Genomic DNA, 24162 nt, shown 5'->3' with positions numbered 1-24162 from the left:
GAAATTTCAGGTGTCCCAATACTTTTGTCCATAATGCAGAATAGGAAGAATCCAGAACATTTGCGCATCTCCTTTTAAAATCTAGACAGGACACATGTAGCTGTATTACACAGGTGAAGAAGCTCTGTATTGTTAAGACCCTAAAACCAGCTGGAATATAAAACCTATTTATTTGCACTGCTTGGTTTTAATCTCATGGCACAATATTATTGAACCCTGAAGGACACGTTTTCAAATGTTTATTGAAAGAGCGTTTGAAGATTTAAACCCAAGTACAACCAAACAAATAGATCCAAGCAAAGTTTTCTGAACTTGGAGTTTAAACCCAGTCTGGGACGAGGGGAAAAAAATCATTTGCTGAATAGAAATAAATTTTTCCGTCTACCTTTTGGTGTGTAATGGTGATGTCAGCTCTGCTAGGATATTGCATGTTGAATATCACAGAAAGTGTTGTAAGCTCACACACACATTTGCATAAAGCAAGGGGACAATGCATTCAGTCTCATTGATCACTTTCTGCGTCGTCTTTACTTCGATAAAGGTCACGCTAATGAGTCTAGAGTGGTGGATTCACCCGGGTGAAAGGAGGACACAAATTAAAGATTGATGGCAGTGAAATGAGTCGCCTGATGAAAGTTTAATCCAGTTACACAGGGAGTGTGATGCTGCTGGTGTATGGTGTGTGTGTGTGTGTGTGTGTGTGTGTGAGATCCTCTCCGTTCCTCAGAATCAATTGCTGTGACATTCTTGCTGGAGCAGCCGTAACTTGTATTTGTGTGTGTGTGTGTGTGTGTGTGTGTGTGTGTGTGTGTGTGTGTGTAATGCGAATGTGGCAGTGCAGTACACTTCATCATCACCATTACCGAATCCCACTTGTCCTCAGTTGTGTAGCCACTCCAACTGATCCAGCTGTGTGACATCATTAAACTCTTATGTGTGGATGCACTATGAAACAATTTTCATAAAAAAAAGAAAGAAAAAAAGATAAAGGCTTTGTCAGGTTTCCTCAGTGAGAGTGAGGAGTGGGAGGGGGCAGGGGGAAAGCAGGGATTGGATGGAGAGACTGAGAAGAGAAGAGAGAGAGGGAAGGAGAGAGTGAAGCAAGGTGAAGTCTGTTAAATCAGTGTTGAAGAGGAGAGGAACAGATTTGGGATGAAGCTAAAATAGGAGTCGCTTCAGCCGTGAGTATTGAGTTACTCTCTCCTTCCCGTCCTTCTTTTGTTTCTTTATCCAATTATTTCTGTTTTTTGAATATACAGGAAAAATTGCCATATGAATGTATTTGCATTTCTCTAAATTGATGCACAGCCTTTCAGGTGAATGCATGCACAGTGTGTGTGTGTGTGTGTGTGTGTGTGTGTGTGTGTGTGTGAAGCATGGTGTCAAATTATGAGTATGTGGAGGAGTGTGAGATTTCTCAGGGACATCAGCATTGGAAAAGGACAGTAAGAGAGAGAGAGAGAGAGAGAAAGCATGAGTGAGAGCAGAATATATCTTTTGGATGTATTGTGCTTTTTACAATAGCTGTAGTTGAAAAGCAGGTTTAGAGAATCTGGACATTCTAAAAGAGAAATGAAATGTCATTAGTGTGATTTTCGAGGGATCCTCAAGGTTCTATCCTTGGTTTGTCTGTGCTTATTTTTTTGCTTGCTGAATTATTTTCTAAAACACTTTTAACAATGGTCATTGTCCCAAAGCTGCTTTACAGAGATAAAGTGGTTATAACATTGGTATGTATACGTTTATAAGGTTGTCCTTTATAATGATATCCCTAATGAGAGAGACAGTGGTGACTGTGGCAAGGAAAAACTATTTGCGGAAAAAACGCAAATATAAACCGCTGTATTACGACTACAAATATGACCAACATGCAACAGCCAATCAGCTTTCTGTGATACTCTCTTGAGTTGTACCACAGATGTAAAATGGATTATTGTTTAGCTATGGGGAAGTGCAAGTTTAACCATACTTGGCTTGTTAAGGCCAGTTGCCAGTCATGATATATGTCTTAATGGTCTTAAAAAGATCTTAAAAAGTCTTAAATTTGCCTTGGTAAAAAATGCAGAAACTCTGGATTCAGTGATGGGCACTTCAATGCAATCTGCAGTCCTAAGCCATTGTAGCAGACTGTTTATATATATCTTTATATATTTCCTTTCTTGAGTCTGATTATTTGGATCTGAATGAAGCCTGTCGTTTGTGTCATGATTGTATAGTTTTACAGTGCAGTAGCTCTTTTGTGATTCTTAATAGTAAAAACATCATTAAAATTTATTTTATTAAGATGGTTGTTTCATGAAATATTGTGCATTGCATTACACAAAACACGAGCGATAAAGTTAAATGTAACCATGGATCGAAAAAGTGCCGCACTTTTGATTAAAGTTTGTAATTTCTGTTATATAAGAGGAATAAAACACCGTATGTGGTGCAATCGGAAAACAATTCGGCTCAGGTTCAGGCCACGTCACACTACTCCTTAATCCTGCACCACTGATTATATTTTCCTCTCAGGATTTTTTTTCCTTCCTGTATGCAGTGTCTTGTAGTTCAGATTTGATTCAAAGGAACAGATCGACTCGCTCCCTTTAGTGCATGTGTAATTTACCACATACACATACATACCACAGCTGTGTTTTAATGTAATAAGAAATAAAGGGAAGACATTGTATTTTATTTTATATTCAGAACTATGTAACACAAATTCAGCAGCAGACAAGAAAATGGCATATGCAATGTTTATTATTGTTCTTACGATCTTTTACCTGACTTTCCAACCCTGAAAAGAAGCAGCTCCGGTTGTTCAAACTATCCTGAAGACCATGAGGGGGGAAACGAGAGAGAGATTTTTAGTGTGTAGTTGGTATTATGGATGGAAATATAAGTTAATACATTATCCTGCTTATTTTACATTCTAAAAACTGGCCACAGAAACATCACATTAACGTCTTACATTCATACATAGAGCATAGAAAGAACAGAAATAGAGGGAAGGGGAAAAAAATAAAATGGAGAAGAAAAAAAAATTAACAGGGTATTAAGAGATTAAAAGCAGACTATAAAAGAGTGCCATTTCTTAAAATAGTTACTCTTACCAGAACATCTAATCTTTTGCAGTTTGTTCAGTTGAGTCTAATCAGATTTCCAGTGAAGTCAAATCTAGGAAGTAATGGCGAAAATATCCAGTTTGGAGTTAAACCAAGACCAGATTTCTGGAACCCAACCATGTGTTATAGCAGGGTTTATATTGACCCTGAGCTCCTCAGATAGAATTGTATGAAAATAATTTTGCCGCTTAGGACAGGTGAAAAATTACACTGAGACGCTCGACATCTATCACATACTATAAAAAAATCTTTCAGAACGCTGGGCCTTGGAAAAATAAATTCTGTGTCATATATTAATCTAGAGATATTGCTGTAAGGTGTTTGCATGGACGTTGATTGGTAGCACACCATCACTGATTCTTCCCTCTAAAAATATCATCGATCCTAAGTAGGTGGAGGAGACAGCACTTTCCTTCTCCACGCTGTGAAGTATCATCAAGCATCAAGTTGTTCATTCATCATTGTTGTCATTTCGGCATTAAACGGAACAGCACACAGTAAAAAAAGATACAACATGAAGCAACACTAACACAAGATGACACAAAAGACAAAACTAACAAGGGCACTATGTAAAGTGCACACAATGAGACACAGTGACAGTGCAGCACCAAGCAGTCAGTAAATGTGTGTTATATTTGGTAGTTTAGCAGCAGTTATTTGTGCAAAAGTTTTCAGCGATCGTGTTCCCGAGTTCGCATCTGAAACTTTCTTTACATTTCTTCAAAAATATGACATGTTTCTGTCCTGCCTCGTACAACTACACCATTTTCTGTGTTTGATCTCACCTCCTCTTTCCTTTCCCTCTTTCCATTCTCTTTTTATATAATCCCCTAATCGCTGTACTGTTTTATATTCAGGGACATGTGTATCGGCTTGCTGGAGGCAGCTTTGACATTTTAGGGCTATATGTGAAATCACACTAATGGCTTTAACACACACACACACACACACACACACACACACACACACACACACACACACACACACACAGGGATCGTTGTCTCGCACATTCAGCTATATCTCAAAGCTTATTCATCATCTGTCAAAAGTTTAGCTGAAACGAGCTTTCTGGGATGTGTGTGAGATACAGAATGTGTGAGTGTGTGTTCGAAGATGTTCTCTTCTTTGACTGCTCTTTAATTCCCGCTTTTCTTTTTCTTTCCTGCTTCCCTGGATTCAGAGAGAGGTAACGTTCCCTCTTTCTTCTCCCTATCCTCGTTACTTCCATTCAATCAGTCTGCATCAGTCAAGGTGTTTGGGGTAAATCAAACCGGATCATGCGGCAACCCCCTCCTCCCACCACACACACACACACACACACACACACACACACACACGCACGCACGCACGCACGCACACACACACGCGCACACACACACACACACACACACACACACACACACACACACACACACACATACACACACAAGTTGTGAGTTGTCTTTTGTTTGCTGACCAGTTTTCTGTTTCACAAAAGGGTGTTGTGCCTTTTTGGTCTTATATTGATTCTTTTCACTGCTCGTCAGCTTGTCTGTCTTGAGCAATATAACGTATTGCATATTGTATACACACACACACACACACACACACACACACACGTTACTAATTCTAACTCGTCTCAATCTTTTTCGTTTCTCTTCTAGGGATTTTGCCTACGTAGCACGTGATAAAGACACACGGATATTAAAATGTCATGTTTTCCGCTGTGACACGCCTGCCAAAGCCATCGCCACCAGCCTGCATGAAATCTGCTCCCGGGTAAGATGTGCTTTTTAATGAGGTTTTATAATGAGGATTTTTCGGGTTCGAACTAATTAAACTGTTTTATTTAGACTCTGCTAGTTATTTACAATCAGTGTGCATGGATGTGTGAGAGTGCGTGTGAGAGTGTGTGTGTGTGTGAGTGTGTGTGCGTGTGTGCATGTGTGTGTGTGTGTGAGAGTGTGTGTGTGCGCGAGAGACCGTAAAACTCTGCAGTGCTTCATTCAAATCAACTCCGAGGTTCCCGGGAGTGCTGTGTGGCAAACACGAATCTTTTTGATTAATGACATTAGTAATTGATGTTGCTCAGTGCGCAGAGGGAAGAAAGAGAGTGGGACCATCTTGCTTTTTCTGCCTTTAGCCTTCTTTACGAATTAATGAAGTCCGTAGGGGATGCACGTGTTGTTTTCTATCACGCGAATTAGAGCAGAACGTGCAACGGGTAGATCGGCGTGCGCGATATTAAAAACACGTGAGATCTGCCATCGAGTGCTCGGCGCTATCGAAATTGTTTTTATTTTCCTATTTCCCCATTTGCTGTTATAGTAACAAACACTCTTTTGGGAAGATGTTCTACTAGATTTTGTGGAGATTTGTGTGAGATTCATTTAGCCACAGGGGTGTTAGTAAATGAATAGAATTAACACTAAGCTACGTAGACTGTATTAATTAATTAATTAATTAATTAATTAATTAATTTACATACTGTGTTTATTAGATCATGGCAGAGCGTAAGAATGCCAAAGCTATGGCCGGAGGATCTTTGCAGGACCGGAGTCACTCTGGACTTGATGTCCCACTGCAGGGTAACCCCCTAACATGTGCTTCTCTGTGTGCTTGATGATGGTACGTGTGTACACGTGTTACTTAACGTGACCTGCCTGTTGTCTTCTTTAGCAGAGTTCCCCACACCAAAGACTGAACTGGTACAGAGGTTTCAGGTCTTATACATTGGCATGATGCCCGTAGTCAAACCCATAGGTAAGATTAAAACTCACAAACACGTACACACACGATCAGATTACCCCGAACTCATGTGTTGATATAATGAAGCGACGTGTTTTCTCAGGCATGGATGTTCTCAATGGTGCGGTGGACAGCCTAATGACATCATCATCCCGAGACAACTGGATCCCGGTCATGCTGAATGTAGCAGATGCAACTGTTACTGTCATCAGAGAGAAGGCAATAACAATTTAAATATATAATACACGCACTATATGGACAAAAGTATTGGGACGTTCTTTCCCAAACTGTTACCACAAAGTTGGAGACATACGATTGTAAAAATGTTTTTGGATGCGCAGGCATGAAATTTTTTCTTCACTAGAACTAGATCCAATCCTGCTATAGAGCTCTGGCTTTATTACTTTATCCCTTACCTTTGGGATAAATATGAACCCCAGGCCCCCTCACTTCACCTACATCAGTACCTGATTCTGATTCTGATAAGCACCTTCCAACATATGGTGGAACATCTTCCCAGAAGAGTGGAGGTTATTATAAAACTAAAACGAGATGTTCAAAAAGCACATACAAATCCTATGGTCAGGTGTCAAAAACTTTTGTCTCTATAATGTATATAAAAGGAACAGATTCAAATTATATCCGCCATCCACTATTTGTAACAACCTCATTTCCTGTTTCAGGAGGAAGAGGAAGTCCTAGTGGAGTGTCGTGTGCGCTTCTTGTCGTTTATGGGCGTGGGGAGAGACGTGCACTCGTTCGCCTTCATCATGGACACGGGCAACCAGCACTTTGAGTGCCATGTGTTTTGGTGTGATCCCAACGCTGGCAGCGTGTCGGAGGCTGTACAGGCCGCATGCATGGTCAGTACCTGAACCTAAACCCAAACAGTTATTTTTTTTTTCATTTTTTCTTCTGACCAAAGATTTTCATGTTACCAAGAACAGGGTTTCCACAGGGTCTAAAAATCTAAGTCTAGAACAAAAATTTAGGTCTTAAATAACTTTCTAAGGTCCATGTAACGCTACCTCTAATGTTCACCGAAATGCTCCGACAGGACGTTTGCTAACAAATAAACAAATTTCATTCTTAATGGTATTCAAAATTTGGTCTTTAATTTGCCTTGAAACCTGCAGAAACCTTGAAGAAAATGGGAATGGTATTAGGATGATCCTACCTCTGGAGCTCCTGATCTGTTACATACACTAAAAGTCATGATTATGTAGCACACATCTGATTCTGACAGGGTTTTTACTGCAGGACTCTTTGTACTCTACCATGGTGAAACCTCATCACCCTCCTCTCTCTCTCTCTCTCTCTCTCTCTCTCTCTCTCTCTCTCTCTCTCTCTCTCTCTATGTGTTCCTCACTGCAGTTACGATACCAGAAGTGTTTGGTGGCTCGCCCACCCTCACACAAGCCTTGCTCACAGGCCCCACCTTCAGACTCGGTGACACGCCGCGTCTCCACCAGCGTCAAACGCGGCGTCCTGTCGCTCATCGACACGCTCAAACAGAAGAGACCCGTCACGGAGTTGCCACAATAATCACACACACTCTCTCACGTTGATTCAGCATGCGTACACACCAATCCCCATCTATAACCAGACACAGAGATACACAGCACTCATGCTTCACCTCTAGCGTAACGTGGCTCCGCCTCCTTTGTGTCAGTCATGTGCTTCTCTGCATGGGGTGACATCGCCTCTGTCGCATGATATAAGACGCCGCGCACATTTTAGAGGGCTGGAGTGGCCTTGGGTGTTATAGTCGATAAAGATTTGTGTGTGTGTGTGTGTGTGTGTGTGTGTGTGTGTGTGTGTGAGCGCATGAAGAGCCAGACAGATCAAACACTTAACCTCAGTAGAGCTTCCTCTGTACAATCCCAGCTGGCTGTGAAGTGTGTGTGTGTGTGTGTGTGTGTTTGTGTGTGTGTATGTGTGTGTGTGAGAGAGAAAGATAGAGAGAAAGCACTGTATGTGTACATTGCTGCTGCTTCATCAGAACCACAGCATCCTCTGATGCACTCACTCACTCACTCACTAACTCACAAAGCATGCAGATTATTTCCTACTTCCTGTCTCACAGTCTTCATCCTCATCAGTGGCGAGATGGACAGAGGAGAAAGGAGAGGAGAGGACGAACCGAACTTGTTGGACAGATTTGAAACAAAACGGACAAAATGAGAGACAAATCTGTGACGCCGAGTGTTGCTGTGTAAATACCGATCAAAGCTTTTCACCAAAAAGACTTGGTTTGAACGAGAAAGAGGCTGATTTTGTATAAAAAAACCTCGCTGACGGATCGAAACCTTCGATGGCAGAAAGGTGACGTCCTGCAGTGGCGACATCGCTTCTTTTATATATATATATATATATATATATATATATATATATATATATATATATATATATATATCGCCTCCCCTTTTCATTTCTGTTCTAAGCTTGTTTATGACTTGAATGTTGTAACACACACACGAAGGCCGACGTGATGACATTGTGCAGAAGACAAGACAATACAGACGGACTCGCGTCCACACGCCGAGAAGCTCGGTGTCTCTGAGCAAGGCTTCCAGGTGAAAGGACGGACGAGAAGCCATTTCCGGTGTCTAAATCCATGTTCAAAGGAAACCTCCACCCTGAACGTGCTGCATATCATAACCTATAATAATAATATAATTACCCATAATGCCGTTTACCTGCCTGCACATAAGTGGTGCACTCTGTCTTTATGTTGATTCACAGAGAGTGATGCAGCGGCGCTTTAGTTTTAGGGTGGACTTTTCTTTTAATTGATGACATCATCTTATCTGTCAACTCGCTGCACTCTGGAGTTTCTAATCCTTCCTTCTGTGTCAGATGTAGTCTAGTGTCACACGTGCGTGCGTGTGTGTGTATACACAGTATCCATATCCAATACTTTGCAAATGCATATCAACTCATAAGCTATTTTTTTTTTTTTTATAAATATATAAATATATATAGTATTACTATTTTTCTCAGATTCTTTAGTATTTTTCTTATATTATTTGCCTCCGCATGTTTTGTGAACACATTCTGGCCAAACTGTAAAAAAAAAAAAAAAAAAAAAAAAAAACATTGTGCGTGTTGTAGATAAATCAATGGACAGAAAAAAAGGGCGAAAGTGAGAATTTATTTTACGGTGAATAAGAAGGGGGTCGTGAGTGTCTATTCTATGCATTCTTTTAGCTCCCAGGACGATCCGAGGGAATAAAAAACCGGCCGATTTCAGAAGAATAATTGGACGTTGGACTGAAAGGAAAAAAAAAAAAAGATATTTTTTATTTTATTTATTCTATTTTATATCGTCGTAATCTATTCTATGCTTGGACATTCTCCTCATTGTGGCTCGCACCAAACAAAATCCATCACTCCATAATGAGAAATAAGGAAGGAAAGATGAAATGATGACCATCTACATTCTTTTCTTTTTTTTTTGAGCCATATATTTCTCCTCTACCGATCAATTCTAATGAGATCATTCCGTTCTTTAAATGTGTGTTTCATGCTTTAATGAAGCTCTGCTGCACTTCTCCTCTCATTATTATTTGTACACGTGTAAAAGATTTCCCCTCCTGTTTTCATTGTAAGTGTTATCATCACGTGGCCATGCTTCAACTGAGCGAATGGAGCATGAAGATTCACGGGGTTTAGTTTGCGGTCTGATTCAGTAGAGAGATGAATTCTTGGTCACTCACACACTTAATAATCTCATACACAAAGACACACACTCACATACAGACTGTCACATTCTTGTGGAAACAATGGCTTCTCCTCTACACCACTTTGTACCCCAAACTAAATGTAACCTGTTGTGAGAATAAACGGCATATCAGAAATACTCCTCAACTCCTTTCTCTTTATTTACAGTCTGGACCAATGGAATTTAATCATTTTATTCCTGTTGTTTTTCTACGATTTGTGTTGTGTGGGGGTTTTTATTTCTCACACAGGTTGAACATGACGCGGTTTCACATGGGGAGATCGTGTCCTGCGTTTGAGTGTTGTTCCAGTCTTGATTTTTGCTCCTCGGATGTTTTTTGCTGCTCTAGATTTCCTCCTGCGAGCTTTCTTTCGCTGAGCTTTGGGAGCCTGACTCTCTACGCCATTCGGATGTGCAGAGATGTCAATCTGAGAGGTTGGAGAAGGACACTGTGAGTCCTGGGTGTGTTTCAGGGCACCTTCTGGGATAGTGGATGAAGGTTGGAGGTTTTCAGATGTATTTGGGTCACTGGTGATTGCGGGGGCGTGTTGAGGAGGAGGAAGGGGAGTCCCTGGAGTTCCTTTTTGTTTTTCTTTTTTTTTTGATTGCTTGCCTTTTTCAGGAAGCGCGAGTCCGTTTAGGAGACCTTTGGCTGCTGCGCGTTCCAGTATGTCCTGTATGGATTCTGTTTCCTAAAACACACACGTATTCAGAGCAACACTAAAAGACAGCCCTAAGAGTAATTTATACACCAACAAATAAACATTTTAAACATATAGAATAAATATGGAGTAAATCCAACAAATCATGTAATGATATTTAGACATAAAACATTGTGTTCAGTTCAGGTTTATTCCACTGCTCCAGAACAAACTTTACTTGTTTGATCTAAACTTGAAAAAAGTCTCAAACTTTTCTTTGTTCACGTAAACCCGTTTCTATCTGAGACTTTGAGATGATTTGGCAAAGAGACTATACACTTGGCTGTAGGGTGTGTGTGTGTGTGTGTGTGTGGATGTGTGTATCAGCACTGATTCGGTTCGACACCTGAATGTATTATTTACAGAGAGGCAGTGCTGCGCTTACAGAATTTAGGTCAGCAATGCAGCTCATGCTAAAACTGAGTGTGTTTTTTTTGTGTTTGGATGTTTTTCTCCTGAACATCCTAATCCAGAATTTTATTCTACACACCTCTCGTTTCAGCACACAGAGAAAACAGCCCTCGCTGGTGTCGGACGCCTGCAGTCTTAGGAACCTCTTTTTGTCTGTCCATCCTGTAGATACTATCCTGTGAGAGAGAGAGAGAGAGAGAGAGAAAGAAAGAAAGAAAGAAAGAGAGAGAGAGAGAGAGCGAGAGAAAGAGAGAAAGAGAGAGAGAGAGAGAGAGAGAGAGGTTAGTAATGAATTAATGAATGAACATTAAGTTGGTTCAAAGCACATTTTGAACATCATTGTTCCATTCTACCTCTGATAAAGACTGACACTGGAGACTCCTTCAAATAATAAAAGAACATTTCTTTATAATCAAAATATTGTTTTTTCTTTTAAATCCTTTCAAATGTATACGATTAAATTATAATTAATTAAGTACAGTATACAAAGTCACAAAGTCCTCAGAAGTACATTTTACAGTCCTCAGAAGACATACTCATCAGATTCAGTGAAACTGTGCTTTAACATTAATGGGAGGCTCAAATATACTTCTTGGTTCAAACCCGTAATAATGGAAATCGAATTTATTTTCTGGAAAAAAATAAGATGGACATATGAAATTTTGCGTTATATATTCTGGGTATTAGATGTTACAGGCTCATGAGCTGGTTAATGAAACGCTTTTGAAATGTTTCCATGGCTACTGACACTTTAATCATTGGACTTAGTGATGTGTGTCGAAAAAGTCATTTTCTTGCTGTGTGTGTAAATGTAGACAGACACACACTAATCTATAAAATTCTCCACTTGTCAAACTTCTGTGCAAAGCATTACTTCATCAGCAACACATTTCTTATGCATGGTGTAAATAAGATGTTAAGACTGTTCAGAGATCAGTTTGTGCATCAAGTGTGATGTTTCTCATCAGTGCTGTGTTCAGGGACTGTTTTTTCTTTAATAGTAAATCCTCACTCAATCCTCAGTCCAAGTTTTGGATTTGTATCTGAACAAGCTCTTCTACCAAACTGTACACCACAAGCACACCACAAGCACAACAATCCAGCCTGATACACACGCCACCCTCCTGGTCTTAACTCCGCCCAGGTAGCAGGAGTAAGATCAGGACGGCACTATAGACTTTTCCTTAAACCATAAAGGGGAACTTTGTTCTTTTGTTCTTTTTCTTTTTTTTTTTATAAATATCATTGTTGAAAAAAAAAATAAAATGGCCCTAGTTTTTACAGATATTATTGAATGCAATTTCAGCATTAAAAAATGTTATATATAAAAAAAAGAAAGCAAATTACTTGTTCATTTTAAGAGACCCGTCTTATTTTCTCTTGCATATTTAGTTTTGCTCTTTAATAAAGAAAAAGTATGTATTATTTGATACTTGATTAATTGTTGGAATAATCGGTAGAATACTCAGCTACATCCCTACTTTGGATGTACTTAAAACTTTGGTTTTAAATACATTTGAAGGCAAATACTTTTGTACTTTGACTCAAGTGAGTCAAAGGGACTCTTTTACTGGAGTAATATTTTACAGAGTGAATTTCCTCTTTAACTCAAGTACATGGTTTGTGTACTTCGTCCACCACTGCTAAACAGACAAGGGTTAAAGGCTTTGCTCAGGGGCTCAGCTGTGACAACTTGATGACAACTTCCAACATATTAACCACTGAGCTACCACTTTCCCTCAATTGTAGTCATGGACTTCCCTCTGAGAACATTGTTCTTTTATGCTGTTCATGTTTTGTGTGTGTGTGTGTGTGTGTGTGTGTGTGTGTGTGTGTGTGTGTGTGTGTGTGTGTGTGTGTGTGTTACTGTGCGTTATCTCTGTGTGAAGACTTTCGCTTGCTATCAGAGCAGTTTTCGGATCTGAGCGAAGGCGACTCACGTCTCCAGAAGGTCCAAGTGGTTCTCGTGCTGCCCCGGTGTACAGCTTCAGCCCTCTCTGACCCTATAGCACATATTATTAACGAGGATGGAGGTATGGTAACACACCAGGGTCAAACCCTAAACAAGAGCCATGTGAAGTTTAACCCATTCTACAACAAGCCATTTTTCTCATCAGACAGAAAGTTGCTGCAGGATCTGTCTCAGGACACTGTTTCAGACACAAAACTGGAGTCCCTGGTGCAAAAACAGATGTGTGTGTGTGTGTGTGAGTGAGTGTGTGTGTGAGTGTGTGAGCACCTAAATGGCTGTGACTTTGTTCTGACCGCAGCGTTCTTGATCGCTCTTTTCACCACCAGCTCGTTCTCTTCTGCATAGACTGAGCATGTGCAGTAGACCACACCCCGCACCCTGGGAACTGTAGGTCATAAATCACACAAACACAACTGATCAGAATCACAGAAATGCAAATGCTGGAGTCAAATACCAAAAGATTTCACAATTCTTTTTTAATTAATAATAATTATAATGATCAATCAATAAAAAAGTTTAGATCAGCAGAAGAATTCTGAATGGAAAAACTTTCTAGGAAAGGACATGGGGTAAAAAGAACATATCCTCATGCTCATACACACACACTTTTAATGGAAAGTCACTCTTGCATTGCAGCATGAAAATGTAATACTTAGAGCTTAGCTATAATCTGTGTGTGGACATGAGGAGTGAGCGGAGCGGGAACAGCTGATACAGACATTTCTCCTGACTCCATTAAACACATCAGGGGAAGAGCTGACTGTTCGTGTGATTGGTCCGGATTTGACCCTTTGCATTTATATTTTTTTCATTAAAGGAACTTAGAAGCGAGGCAGAATCTGATCTGAACTGTTAAATGAAAAAAATTAAATAAAACGTGAACCATTTTATCATTTCTGATCTGTTTCATTAACTCATGGCCATAAATTTACAGGGAAAATGACGCAGCAAGTGAACAAAGTTGACGTGTTAGAAGCAGGAAAAATGGGCAAAACGTAAGGATTTTAAGTGAGTTTTACACAAAGGCCAAATTGTAATGTCTAGACGACTGGGTCAGAGCTCTAAAACTGCAGCTCTTGTGAGATGTTCCTGGTCTTCAGTGGTCAGAATCTATCAAAAGTGCTCCAAGGAAGGAACAGTGGTGAACCGGCGACAGGGTCGTGGGCGGCTGAGGCTCATTGATGCACATGAGGAGCGAAGGCTGGTCCGTGTGGTTCGATCCAACAGACGAGCTTTTGAAGCTCAAACTGCTAAAGAAGTTCATCCTGTTAATGCTCGACAGGTCAGAACTGTTCGGGCAGCAAAAGGGGACCAACACAACATTAGGCAGGTGGTCATAATGTTATGCCTGATCGGTGTATGTGTTTCTTACAGGTCAGGGCGTGGCTCAGGTCTTGTATCTGTTTTTGTACCAGGGACTCCAGTTTTGTGTCTGAAACAGTGTCCTGAGACAGATCCTGCAGCAACTTTCTGTCTGATGAGAAAAATGGCTTGTTGTAGAATGGGTTAAACTTCACATGGCTCTTGTTTAGGGTTTGACCCTGGTGTGTTACCATACCTCCATCCTCGTTAATAATATGTGCTATAGGGTCAGAGAGGGCTGAAGCTGTACACCGGGGCAGCACGAGAACCACTTGGACCTTCTGGAGACGTGAGTCGCCTTCGCTCAGATCCGAAAACTGCTCTGATAGCAAGCGAAAGTCTTCACACAGAGATAACGCACAGTAACACACACACACACACACACACACACACACACACACACACACACACACTTTTATATTGTCCGGTCATATTCATTGAACACCTTCAACATTTTCAGCTTTCAATATTCTGATCTCAAAAATCTCTCACTTTTGCAGCCAATGAGAGACAGTGTCTCCTGTAGCTCCTCCCTGTGGGTAGAGTCAGACGGGAGCCCACAGACAAAGACGTGGTTGGAGAAGACAGAAGCCTGGATGCCTACGTGAGCCGCAGTGAGTGCAGAGAACGATCCTACTATCAGAATGTCTGTGTTTTTGGCCAACAGGGGGCGCAGTGCACACACAGCCAGACTACGGGACTTCTCCTTTAACAAACACACACTGCATAATACATACTCTCATAGAGTACACAGGACATGAATGTGTGTGTGTGTGTGTGTGTGTGTGGGTGTGTGTTACCTGTATTATTAGTGTGTGATCCCTTATTAATGTCATCTTTTCTAAATGTTCTTGTGCTTGGTGTGGAAACAGCAGGACCTCGGGACAGTGTGTGTCCCTACAAAACACACTCCCTTGTAAATGTGTGTTTGGATCCACCTGGATGAAGCCCTGTGTCTTCAGCATCACACACACTTCATCAACGCTGCAGAGTGACATTGCAAGTTAGTCGGACTGTATTAAAGTGTGTGTGTGTGTGTGTGTGTGTGTGTGTGTGTGTGTGTGTGTACCTGCTCTTGAGTGTGTTAACCCAGGCACAGGTAAGTAGTTTGTCTTTTCTCTGGTGTTTTTCCTTCACACATTTTGGCAGAATGTCATCGACACACACCAGATTGTGCTTTATTCTAAAGCGAGCCAGTGAGGCCACGAGCTTAGTCCTAAACCTGACACAAACACACACACACACACACACACACACACACACACACACACACACACACACACACACACTGGTGTATTTAAAGTAGCATGAGAGTAAATGATGAAATTCCTCAAAAATTTAAAATAAAAATTTATAAACTTGCAGGAACCTATAGAGGCTTTCTTCCACCAGCCTCACATCCTCTATAAGCCCCTCCCCTTCTCCTGTCATTGGCTCTCTGATCTGGAACTTCCGGTCATGTACGTCATACAGCATGACCATCGCCAGGGCCATTAGATCATCTGGCTTAACATATAAAAAAAAATTATTTTAGACTCCATGTTAATTATGGTAAGAAAAAATTAAGTACATTTACCAGTTGCTGATTGGCCTGGAAGCAGCTGTCGATCAGGACGTCCTCCAAGAGCACCTGGACTGGGATCAGATAAAAGACCTTGGTAATTTAGCAAGAATAACAAGTGAAATAAATTTGTATGCACATAATATTTTTATAATAACAGAAGGTTTTGGCTTCAAATCCAACTAACACTGATGTATATGATCAAAGGTTTGTGGACACCTGTACAAGGTTAGTATGTGCTTTTTAAATTCTCCATTCCACATTTAGTCCCATTTGCTATTATAATAAGCTCCATTCATCTGGAAAGATGTTTCACTGGATTTTCTGTAGATTTGTGCTCATTCAGCTACAAGGTCCTAATTTGTAAATGTATGTTAATGTTTTTGTAATGGTAGAGAGCTCAGAGAACTCAGAGAGCTGCCATCACACCACCACACATCACTCTTTGCTCCTTACTTTGCTTTCTCTTTGATATCTGATGACTGGTTCGTTATTGTCGTACACTTTTAAAAAAAAAGTCAATTCCACTAGTGAGAGCAGACAGAAAAAAAGCATAAATATGTAAAAGAAACAGGAAATTTGTGACAGACCGTCATTTCCCAAATGGCCTCCTGCATGAATAATGCAGAGAATGAGAAGGAGGAGAGCATGATAAAAGGATGGAGGAGGAAGAGGAGGATGAAGTATGGATGAGAGAAATGGCTGTGGGAATTAAGCGCTCTGATCTGACACTAATCTCATTCTCTTCAGGATTTCAATGTTTTCGAGGGTGGCTTGTAAAAAAAAAAAATTTAGATGTGCCAGTGTCACACAGTGATAAAAGGCTCTCTGAGGTACAATGCTGTTGTGAATGATCACATTATCGGCTCGAAAAAAAAGACCTGTGAGGAGTGTGACAGCTTAGAGACAGTCGAATACCACATGCAAACTGGAGCAAGATTTCACATTCATGTACAGAATGGACACATTTATTATTTAGCTCATAGCCTCTTCCTCTCTCGCTCTCCCTCTCTTTCTCTTTATGGGTTTAAAGTAGCAGCTCTCAGGTCAAACCTGAATCCAAACCCTAATAATATAAAGTGACAAAACATCAGTCTGAAGGTTTAAAAGCTGGTTTTAATTGTAATTGGATTGAATAGGCCGGATTGTTTAACAGTATTATTGTAGAGATCTTATTATGATTTCAAATGTATTTATTATGCGTCCTAATGTTAGATTAGTTTATTATTTTGATATTCACCATAAAGACAAATGAAAGTAATAATGCCCTTTTAATAGGTGAGATATCTCTGGAAAAAAAAACAATCATTCTGAATTTTTTTTCATTGCCATTGAAATCAAAGCGAATGGGTGAATCTAACAAATAATTGGGCTGAATTTTACAGATACAGACAGTTAGTTTGGATCGTACTTGCCGATAATTAATCGATAATTTTTTACAAATGGATACTGGATTAAAAAAAAAAAACATAACACGTAAAATAGAACAAAATTTTAGTACAAAAAAACAAAACAAATTACAATGCAGAATCATGAAAATGTGCTAAAGGAAATAAATATGAATAAATATAATGATATAATTAAACAATTTTAAATAATAAATATAATATAGCGCTGCACGTGGTGTTAGTGATTGACCTCTAGAGGTTGCTCTCGTAATTACAGCGGACTGGAAGCCAAAAAAAAAAAAAAAAGACTGGAAAAACTATCGCTATGGATTTTTGTCGACAGTTCAGTGCCCCTATTAATAACTAACGGAAATTTTTGTTTGAAAGCCAACCTTTATTATCAAATACAGATATAATATGAGTAAAAGATTTAATTTTTTTGTGTTTTTTTTGTACAATTTATGTTAAACATTTTCACAATATTTGTCTGCCATTGTTTAGAGACCATTTTAAATGTGGTGCAGGCCGTATTCGGTCACAAAGCAGCTTACAGAAACCCTGGTGTAGATAAAAATCCTTAATGAACAAGAGCACTGAAGAGAAATAAACAACACGCTATTGATGTGACAAAATAAGAATAAAAGACTTACATTTCAGAGTGTTGAACGCCAGCTCATAAGCCCAAAGCTTGTTTTGTTTTGCTTTGTGCTTGTCAGTGGCAGCGTTTCCAGTAGCAGGCTGAGGGTTGGGGGAATAATGGATCATCCGGTCCTCCGTAGTGTTCTCCATACAGGAGGCTTGGAAAGCATCAGCCGCTTGTATGTATACACAGTCAGGAAATCCCGGCTTAGTCATGATCTTAGTGTTTACTGAGAGAGCTCCAGGCATGCACTTTGTAGTGGACTTCATTTTAGAGGAGATAAAGGACACAAGCTTTGGTCCAGGTTCAGATACACAAATAGACACAAATAGAGAACAGCAGATGTTAATTAGCCTGTTAATTCTAATGTACATATACATTATTCTATCCCAAATACACACAATATAAAAGAGTGACGTCCTAAATTTAAAACAAACCTTGATAGTAAAGTTTTCGACCTTCAGCAGCTGTTCCACTTTGTTCGAATGAGAAAAATGAGACGTTCTCTATATTACATGCACACACAAGCACAGGGAGGTCAGGTGTCACTCTGACAATGAAACACATTAGCAGGCGTACCTCATGCTCCATGATCCTTCTCAAGTCTCTCGTCCTTCAGGCACAAACACAATGCATCTTTCCTCTCCTGTGGTCCAGTGGTGGAACAAACAGAAAAGGAGACTAGAATTCTTCTCTTGATTTATTAATCAGTAAAACAAGTGAAAGTTAAAAAGCGATCACTGATAAGAAAATAGCTGAGGAAGCGAATCGCTGTTGGCAGAAAATATAACATGAAATGAAATTTGGAAAGAAAGGATGAGTCTGAAGAATCACAGGATGTTCCATGAAGACCTAACATCTGGACAACTTAATAACCATAACTTGAGCTTTAGTGGCATCCAAAGTGTGTTTTGCAATAAAATTATGAACATCTTGATATGTATTTTTCATAAGTTTGAGACGATTAAAATGTTTTCTCCGAGTGTAAATGGGACGTCAGAGCACTAGACAGCTTCAAGGTTCTCACTGGAATAATGCCAAAGGCAGCACCAACCAAGCATTTGAATATAAATATACACTGAATGAAAAAAATATATGGACTTTTCACCATGTGTTTTTTTCTCCAAACTGTTACCACAAACTTGGAGGTACACCATTGTAAACGACGTCTTTGGATGTGGCAGCATGACATTTTCCCTTCACTTGAACTAAGAGACCCAAACCTGTTCCAGCATGACATTTGTGCACAAAACCAGACCCATGAAGATATGATGTACATGGGTTGGAGTGAAAGATCTCCTGCTATAGAGCTATAAACCCTATTGAAAATCTTAAGGATGACTGTGAATGCTGACTGCACCCCAGGCCTCCTCACCTACATCAATACCAGACTTTACTTATAGCCTTGTGGTTAAATAAACACAAATCTCCACAAAATCTGGTGGAACATCTTCCCAGAAGAGTGGAGCTTATTATAAGAGCAAAAGGGCACTAAATGTTGAATGGGACGTCTAAAATGCTCAGGTGTCCACAAATGTCTGTGTATATGGTGTATATATGAAATGATAGGATCAACTTTTTATTAATTATAAAACTCCCTCAACGTCCTGTTCTAAAATATTTGACCCCTCCACCTGTGTTAAATGTAAATAGTACAGAACTTTATTATTAAAAGGAAGTGTACGTCTTTTAGGTCACTTTCCGCACCGTTTGATTGGCTTGCGAATGTGAGCTGGTGAACCGAATCTGCCAGGGGAAGCTGTATTTTTAATACGTCCTCGTTAAAATGTACAGTGCTACGTTTCCTTTTAAAGAGTCAGCCAGCATCATTTATTTATTTGAAATTCATTACTTACATTTGCTCTCTGGATCGACTGCAGCAAGTCAGTATTACAGTAGCACCTAGAATGTAAGATTGAACAACCGGAGAATTTTTTTAAGTAACCTGGGTTTCCTTTTTGAAAGGCGAGGCGATAGATAGTAATAAACAACGTGTTGTAGGGAATAAAAAATGCACAAACATTGTAACAAGCTAAAAAATATAATACTTTTTATTTGAATTTTTCAATAGATACAGGATGAGTTTCTCTTGGAAGGATTATGTATCGTCATCCCCTGAGTGACACGACACCACTGAGTTTATTTAAAGCACAGGTGTAAGAGAATCAGCAAGTAGACACTGATCCAACACACACACACACACACACACACACACACACACACACACACACACTTTCTCATCTGAAACCTCTTCATCCGTATCTCTCTTTTCCAGCCAATTACAGTCAATCATCCCTGAATGATTCACTCTCAGGTGCAGGTTTTGAGACTAGATTTTTATGATTCCGTTTTTTTCCTATTTTAATTATTAAATTATTTTTTTAAGCTTTAAAACTGACCTCAGACAAAAAAAAGAGTGGGTGTGGCTGTCACAGATACCTTACAAATTTACAGACGTTTTTGCCACACAGTTTGTGCAGCAAAACTGTAAAAAGTGTTTCTGCTTGGGCCCACTTGCCACCCCGCGTACAATTGCATTTTTAAAAGACGAAAATAATTTCACAAATTTTGATCTAGGAGAACCTTAATAATGTCTATATGATAATGTTTGGACCAGAAAACTCTCGTGACACTTATTTGTAAAAAGTGGTAGATGAGAAGTGCACATGATATTTTTGTGCTACCCCAGCAGAGGGCAGAGTAACTGCTGGCCCCTGAGTGGCCACCCCCTGTAAAAAAAAATCCCTGGCACTACCACTGCCTGCTACAATACATTCACTAAATCACCTTCAGTTTGTGATGTTATTTTAAGCTTTGTCTGGAGGTGTGTTTTACTGTGTGTTTTTTTTTTCCGTTTTGGTTGATTTATTGTGCTTTGAGAAAGACGTTCAACAAATGTTTTTATTTTTTAAAAAGACAGTAAATAAAACAATTGTGTAGTTTGGTTTGATTTGTTGCACTTTGTATTACGTTTATTTAGTTTAATGTTATTTACTTTCTTTTTGGTTGTTCAGTTTTTTTGTGTGAAAAAGTACAGGAAAAAAAATCACCTCAATCCTCATTCAGCTCCAGAACGCAATCTTACTCTTGGTCTGTTATTCCAAATGTCACCACAAGGGGGAGACAAACAACCCGAAATCAACTGCTGCAGAGAGAAAAATCTAAACGGAATACAAAAATTGTGAAAACAAACCAAACATTATTGTAGACATTCGAGTACTTGCCGTAATATATAATAAGACTGGACAAATTCAGATTCTGTAAACCAGCGATCAGCATCCTATATAGATATTTTTCTCAGTAGATCAGCAGAAGAATGCTTAATCAAAAAACTGTCTAAGAAAGAAAAAGGGTAAAAGAACGTCCTTGTGCCCTCTCTCTCTCTCTCTCTCTCTCTCTCTCTCTCTCTCACACACACACACACACACACACACACACACACACACACACACACACACACACACACACACACACACACACACACACACACTTTAAATGGAAAGTCACTCTTGCATTGCAGCATGAAAATGTAATACTTAAAGCTTAGCTATAATCTGTGTGTGGACATGAGGAGTGAGTGGAGCGAGAACAGCTGATACAGACATTTCTCCTGACTCCATTAAACACATCAGGGGAAGAGCTGACTGTTCGTGTGATTAGTCCGGACTTGACCCTTTGCATTTATATCTTTTTTCATTCACTTTCATTTAAAGAACATAAACAGGACACAGGATAAAGGCGGGCACATGTATATATATGTTGTATATATATATGTGAATGTATATAGATGTTGCACATAGTTGACAGTAAGCAAACGTGAGATCAAGAGCTGGGAAAGATGCACACTATTAAATTTTGATAATTTTCTCACCAATGATTTGTTGTTAAGACCAATAATAGCTTAATATTTTGCCATTTAGGCCAATTGGTTTTTCTCTAGGACTGAGTCTTCTAATAAAGGAGCTCCACTGTTCATCAGTAGGTTATAGAGGGGATGCTGTTTATTGTACAGAATGGCTGAGTTTGCTGAGTGTCCTCTTTTCTGCCACCCAAACCTGTTCTAGCTACCTCAGAACTTCTTACTTCACACAAAACATGATTTAAACTTCTCTATATACTATTTTCTGCTCATGCTTTTCCTGTGCACAGCTTGTTGTAGAAATGGATACCAAGATGTCTGTAGATGCCAACCAGCTTATTGTCTTGACCCATGATGGTAATGGTTATGGTCATTTTTATTCTTAACATCTTGGACACATTGAGGAGCAGATGGTTCTTTCACTAGGAATCACTCCACAAAGCTGTTGCTCAGGTAAGTGTACTCCTCCTTCTGTCCATCTCTGATGAACCTGACCACCATGAAGAAAGTTTCTGCAGATGACAGAGGTCTGTAGTGAAAGTCTGCAGTGTACTATTATCTGTGGATTTGCATTTCTGCTCCTCAGGTGATCAGACAGACAGGATCCCAAATGCACACCCTGGGGTCTGTTCAGCAGTGATCCAGAGTGATAATGGATGTGTCCACCTAAGAGATCTGACCTTTTTACCCATGGACAATTAACTGTTATTTTCTACTCACTCAGGCCACTCAGGTGTTTGTTCAGTCCCTCATCATTTCTAGACTAAACTACTGCCACTTGCTTCTGGAAGCTTTGCCTCTGAGTGACATTTACCTTCTTCAACAGATGCTTGAATGCAAAATGCCATAAATATAAACATAAACGTAAATTGCTTACAGGAGCTGAATAAAGAAAGTAACTGTGGCTTTTTACTGTTTTTTTACTCACTAAAAAGCACTTCAGATCCACCATTGTTCCTCGAAGCAGGAGCTGATGTTGCCGCCCTTCATCTTGGGGTAAGTCCAGAGTGTAAGTGTTTGTGTGGCTTTGCAGGAATGTGTGTACTTATGATGCTCTTTTCTTTCTATTCTCTTTAAATTGTCACTATTTGGTTTTTGTTCATCTTCAGACAGAGATTCAGTTTGTAAAATAAAGTTTGCATAGTTTGTGAAAATGTGTCCCAGGTTTTGAGACGCATGGTTTGGTTGTAGAATTAGCAAACAGGGAACTTTGTCGGTCCTGTTGATGTTGAACCTGAGCGAGATTTAAAGTCCATCTGCTTCTGTTCTGATAGTAGAAGTTGTCAGTAATGTAAAGAAATAGCTGGTTTACTCATTGTCCACTAGAGGGAGACATCTCTCCTTTTTTTTTTGGATTGGTGGTGTTAGGAGTGTTAGGGTAGGACATGATGGCTTTGTAGTAAAAGCCTTACCTCTAAGCTCAGAGGTTGCTGGTTCAAATCTGGCTTGTCCTGGCTCACATCCTGAGATTTGAGAAAGGAATAGATTGGGTTGGTGTAGTGAACAGAAGGTTGGTGTAAATGGTGTTTGAAAACCTGAAAAAAAGTGTGGGTGATAGTTTTTGCATATATAGAGATTTCAGCAGAAAAACTAAGTCGAACCTCTGGTATTCTGCTCCATAACCTACTGTATTGATCTCCTCACATTCGGGGGGGCAGCTGCCCGGATATTGCCCCCCATCTCAGGTTATGCCCTCCGATACCTTCTCGCTCTCCTGAACCTTCTGGAGTTTTATTTTGGAGCCCTGGCCAGGGTACAAACCGGCAACCTCTCAACCCAGCGGCGAAGTTCATCCAACTGAGCCACAGGATCGCATACTAGCAGAGGGTTTTAATCACCGTTTCTCTTTTGGTCTGCATCCAATAACAAACAAAAAGCCAAAGGTCAGAGTTAACCCAGGGACATCATGGACCAGGGGCTGTGCTCTTAACCACTACACCATCAAAGGACATGAAAGTACCTGCTTATTAGACTTGTGTCTTTAAAAAAACACCATTAGTGATCTGTTTAGTGATTTTCTTTCAGCCACTGATGGTGGAGCTTCAGTGCTCATCACACCTCTGTAGCTTCTCTCAGTAACAGGAGTTTATTAGTGTAACTATGAGAACTGAATCCCATGGAAACTGACTGAGTGCATTAATGAGCTGCACCTGTCTGCTTCCTGACCACTTCAAAACTGCTTCCTCTATTCACACACTGCTGCTGTTTTGGCTCATCGTTGTGTTTTGTAAAAAAATATTTCAGATTTGAGCAAAAGGAGATCAATATTTAAAGGTCTGGGTTTAATGAGTGGTTTAATTTGTAATAGTAAGAATAATTACATCTGGAACACCTGGGACTCGATCCAACAACCACCATATACTGCAGCTTTCACCATTTTAGATATATTTAACATTTGAGACATATTTGTTTAACATTTGAGATATATTTAGTTCAGTTTAAATGTTATATTATTTATCATTATATATTTTTATATTCCCCAAAAAAACTCACAAAAAAAAAAAAGCCAGACTTAAACCAAGAATCTTTAAGAGTAAAGACTGTGCTGTTGATCACTGCACCACTGTGAACCAGATGCTGCTCTGGTGCTTGAACATTGAACCTTTGGCTTAAGGCTCACATGAAAGATGTTTGGTAGAGGAGAAGATGGTTGATGGGGGTTAGTGTTTTTTCTAATTAGTATTTTTTAGCATATTTTATAACATATTTG

General features: G+C 39.7%; 2 protein-coding genes across 8 annotated transcripts in view; one reads left to right on the top strand and one right to left on the bottom strand.

The window, feature by feature from the left end:
* Nucleotides 1-9696, top strand: part of apbb2b (amyloid beta (A4) precursor protein-binding, family B, member 2b) — a 35296-nt gene extending 25600 nt beyond the window's left edge. For 3 of the 7 annotated variants that reach the window (XM_046843261.1, XM_046843262.1, XM_046843266.1), the window contains 7 exons: nucleotides 4288-4293; nucleotides 4751-4865; nucleotides 5587-5674; nucleotides 5766-5849; nucleotides 5938-6053; nucleotides 6518-6697; nucleotides 7209-9696. In XM_046843261.1, the coding sequence (XP_046699217.1) occupies nucleotides 4288-4293; nucleotides 4751-4865; nucleotides 5587-5674; nucleotides 5766-5849; nucleotides 5938-6053; nucleotides 6518-6697; nucleotides 7209-7379 (760 nt within the window). In that variant the 3' untranslated portion in view covers nucleotides 7380-9696. Of the gene's footprint in view, nucleotides 1-1037; nucleotides 1182-4287; nucleotides 4294-4750; nucleotides 4866-5586; nucleotides 5675-5765; nucleotides 5850-5937; nucleotides 6054-6517; nucleotides 6698-7208 lie in introns of those variants that run through there. The other 4 variants (XM_046843267.1, XM_046843263.1, XM_046843265.1 and 1 more) reach the window with 4 other exon arrangements.
* LOC124381538 (putative methyltransferase NSUN7) lies at nucleotides 8200-23625 on the bottom strand. Its single transcript, XM_046843272.1, is given in 12 exon segments — nucleotides 8200-10250; nucleotides 10750-10846; nucleotides 12910-13027; nucleotides 14015-14116; nucleotides 14201-14344; nucleotides 14497-14706; nucleotides 14708-14988; nucleotides 15074-15226; nucleotides 15374-15510; nucleotides 15581-15639; nucleotides 17604-18239; nucleotides 22381-23625. Coding segments are annotated over 11 exon segments (1956 nt in total). The 5' UTR covers nucleotides 17809-18239; nucleotides 22381-23625; the 3' UTR covers nucleotides 8200-9800.
* Nucleotides 23626-24162: the final 537 nt, after the last annotated feature.

Source organism: Silurus meridionalis, chromosome 28 (genome assembly GCF_014805685.1).
Source record: "Silurus meridionalis isolate SWU-2019-XX chromosome 28, ASM1480568v1, whole genome shotgun sequence".
NCBI classification, from domain to species: Eukaryota; Metazoa; Chordata; class Actinopteri; order Siluriformes; family Siluridae; genus Silurus; species Silurus meridionalis.
The sequence above is the reverse complement of the archived record's forward strand: the minus strand, read 5'-3'. Positions and strand labels throughout refer to the sequence as shown.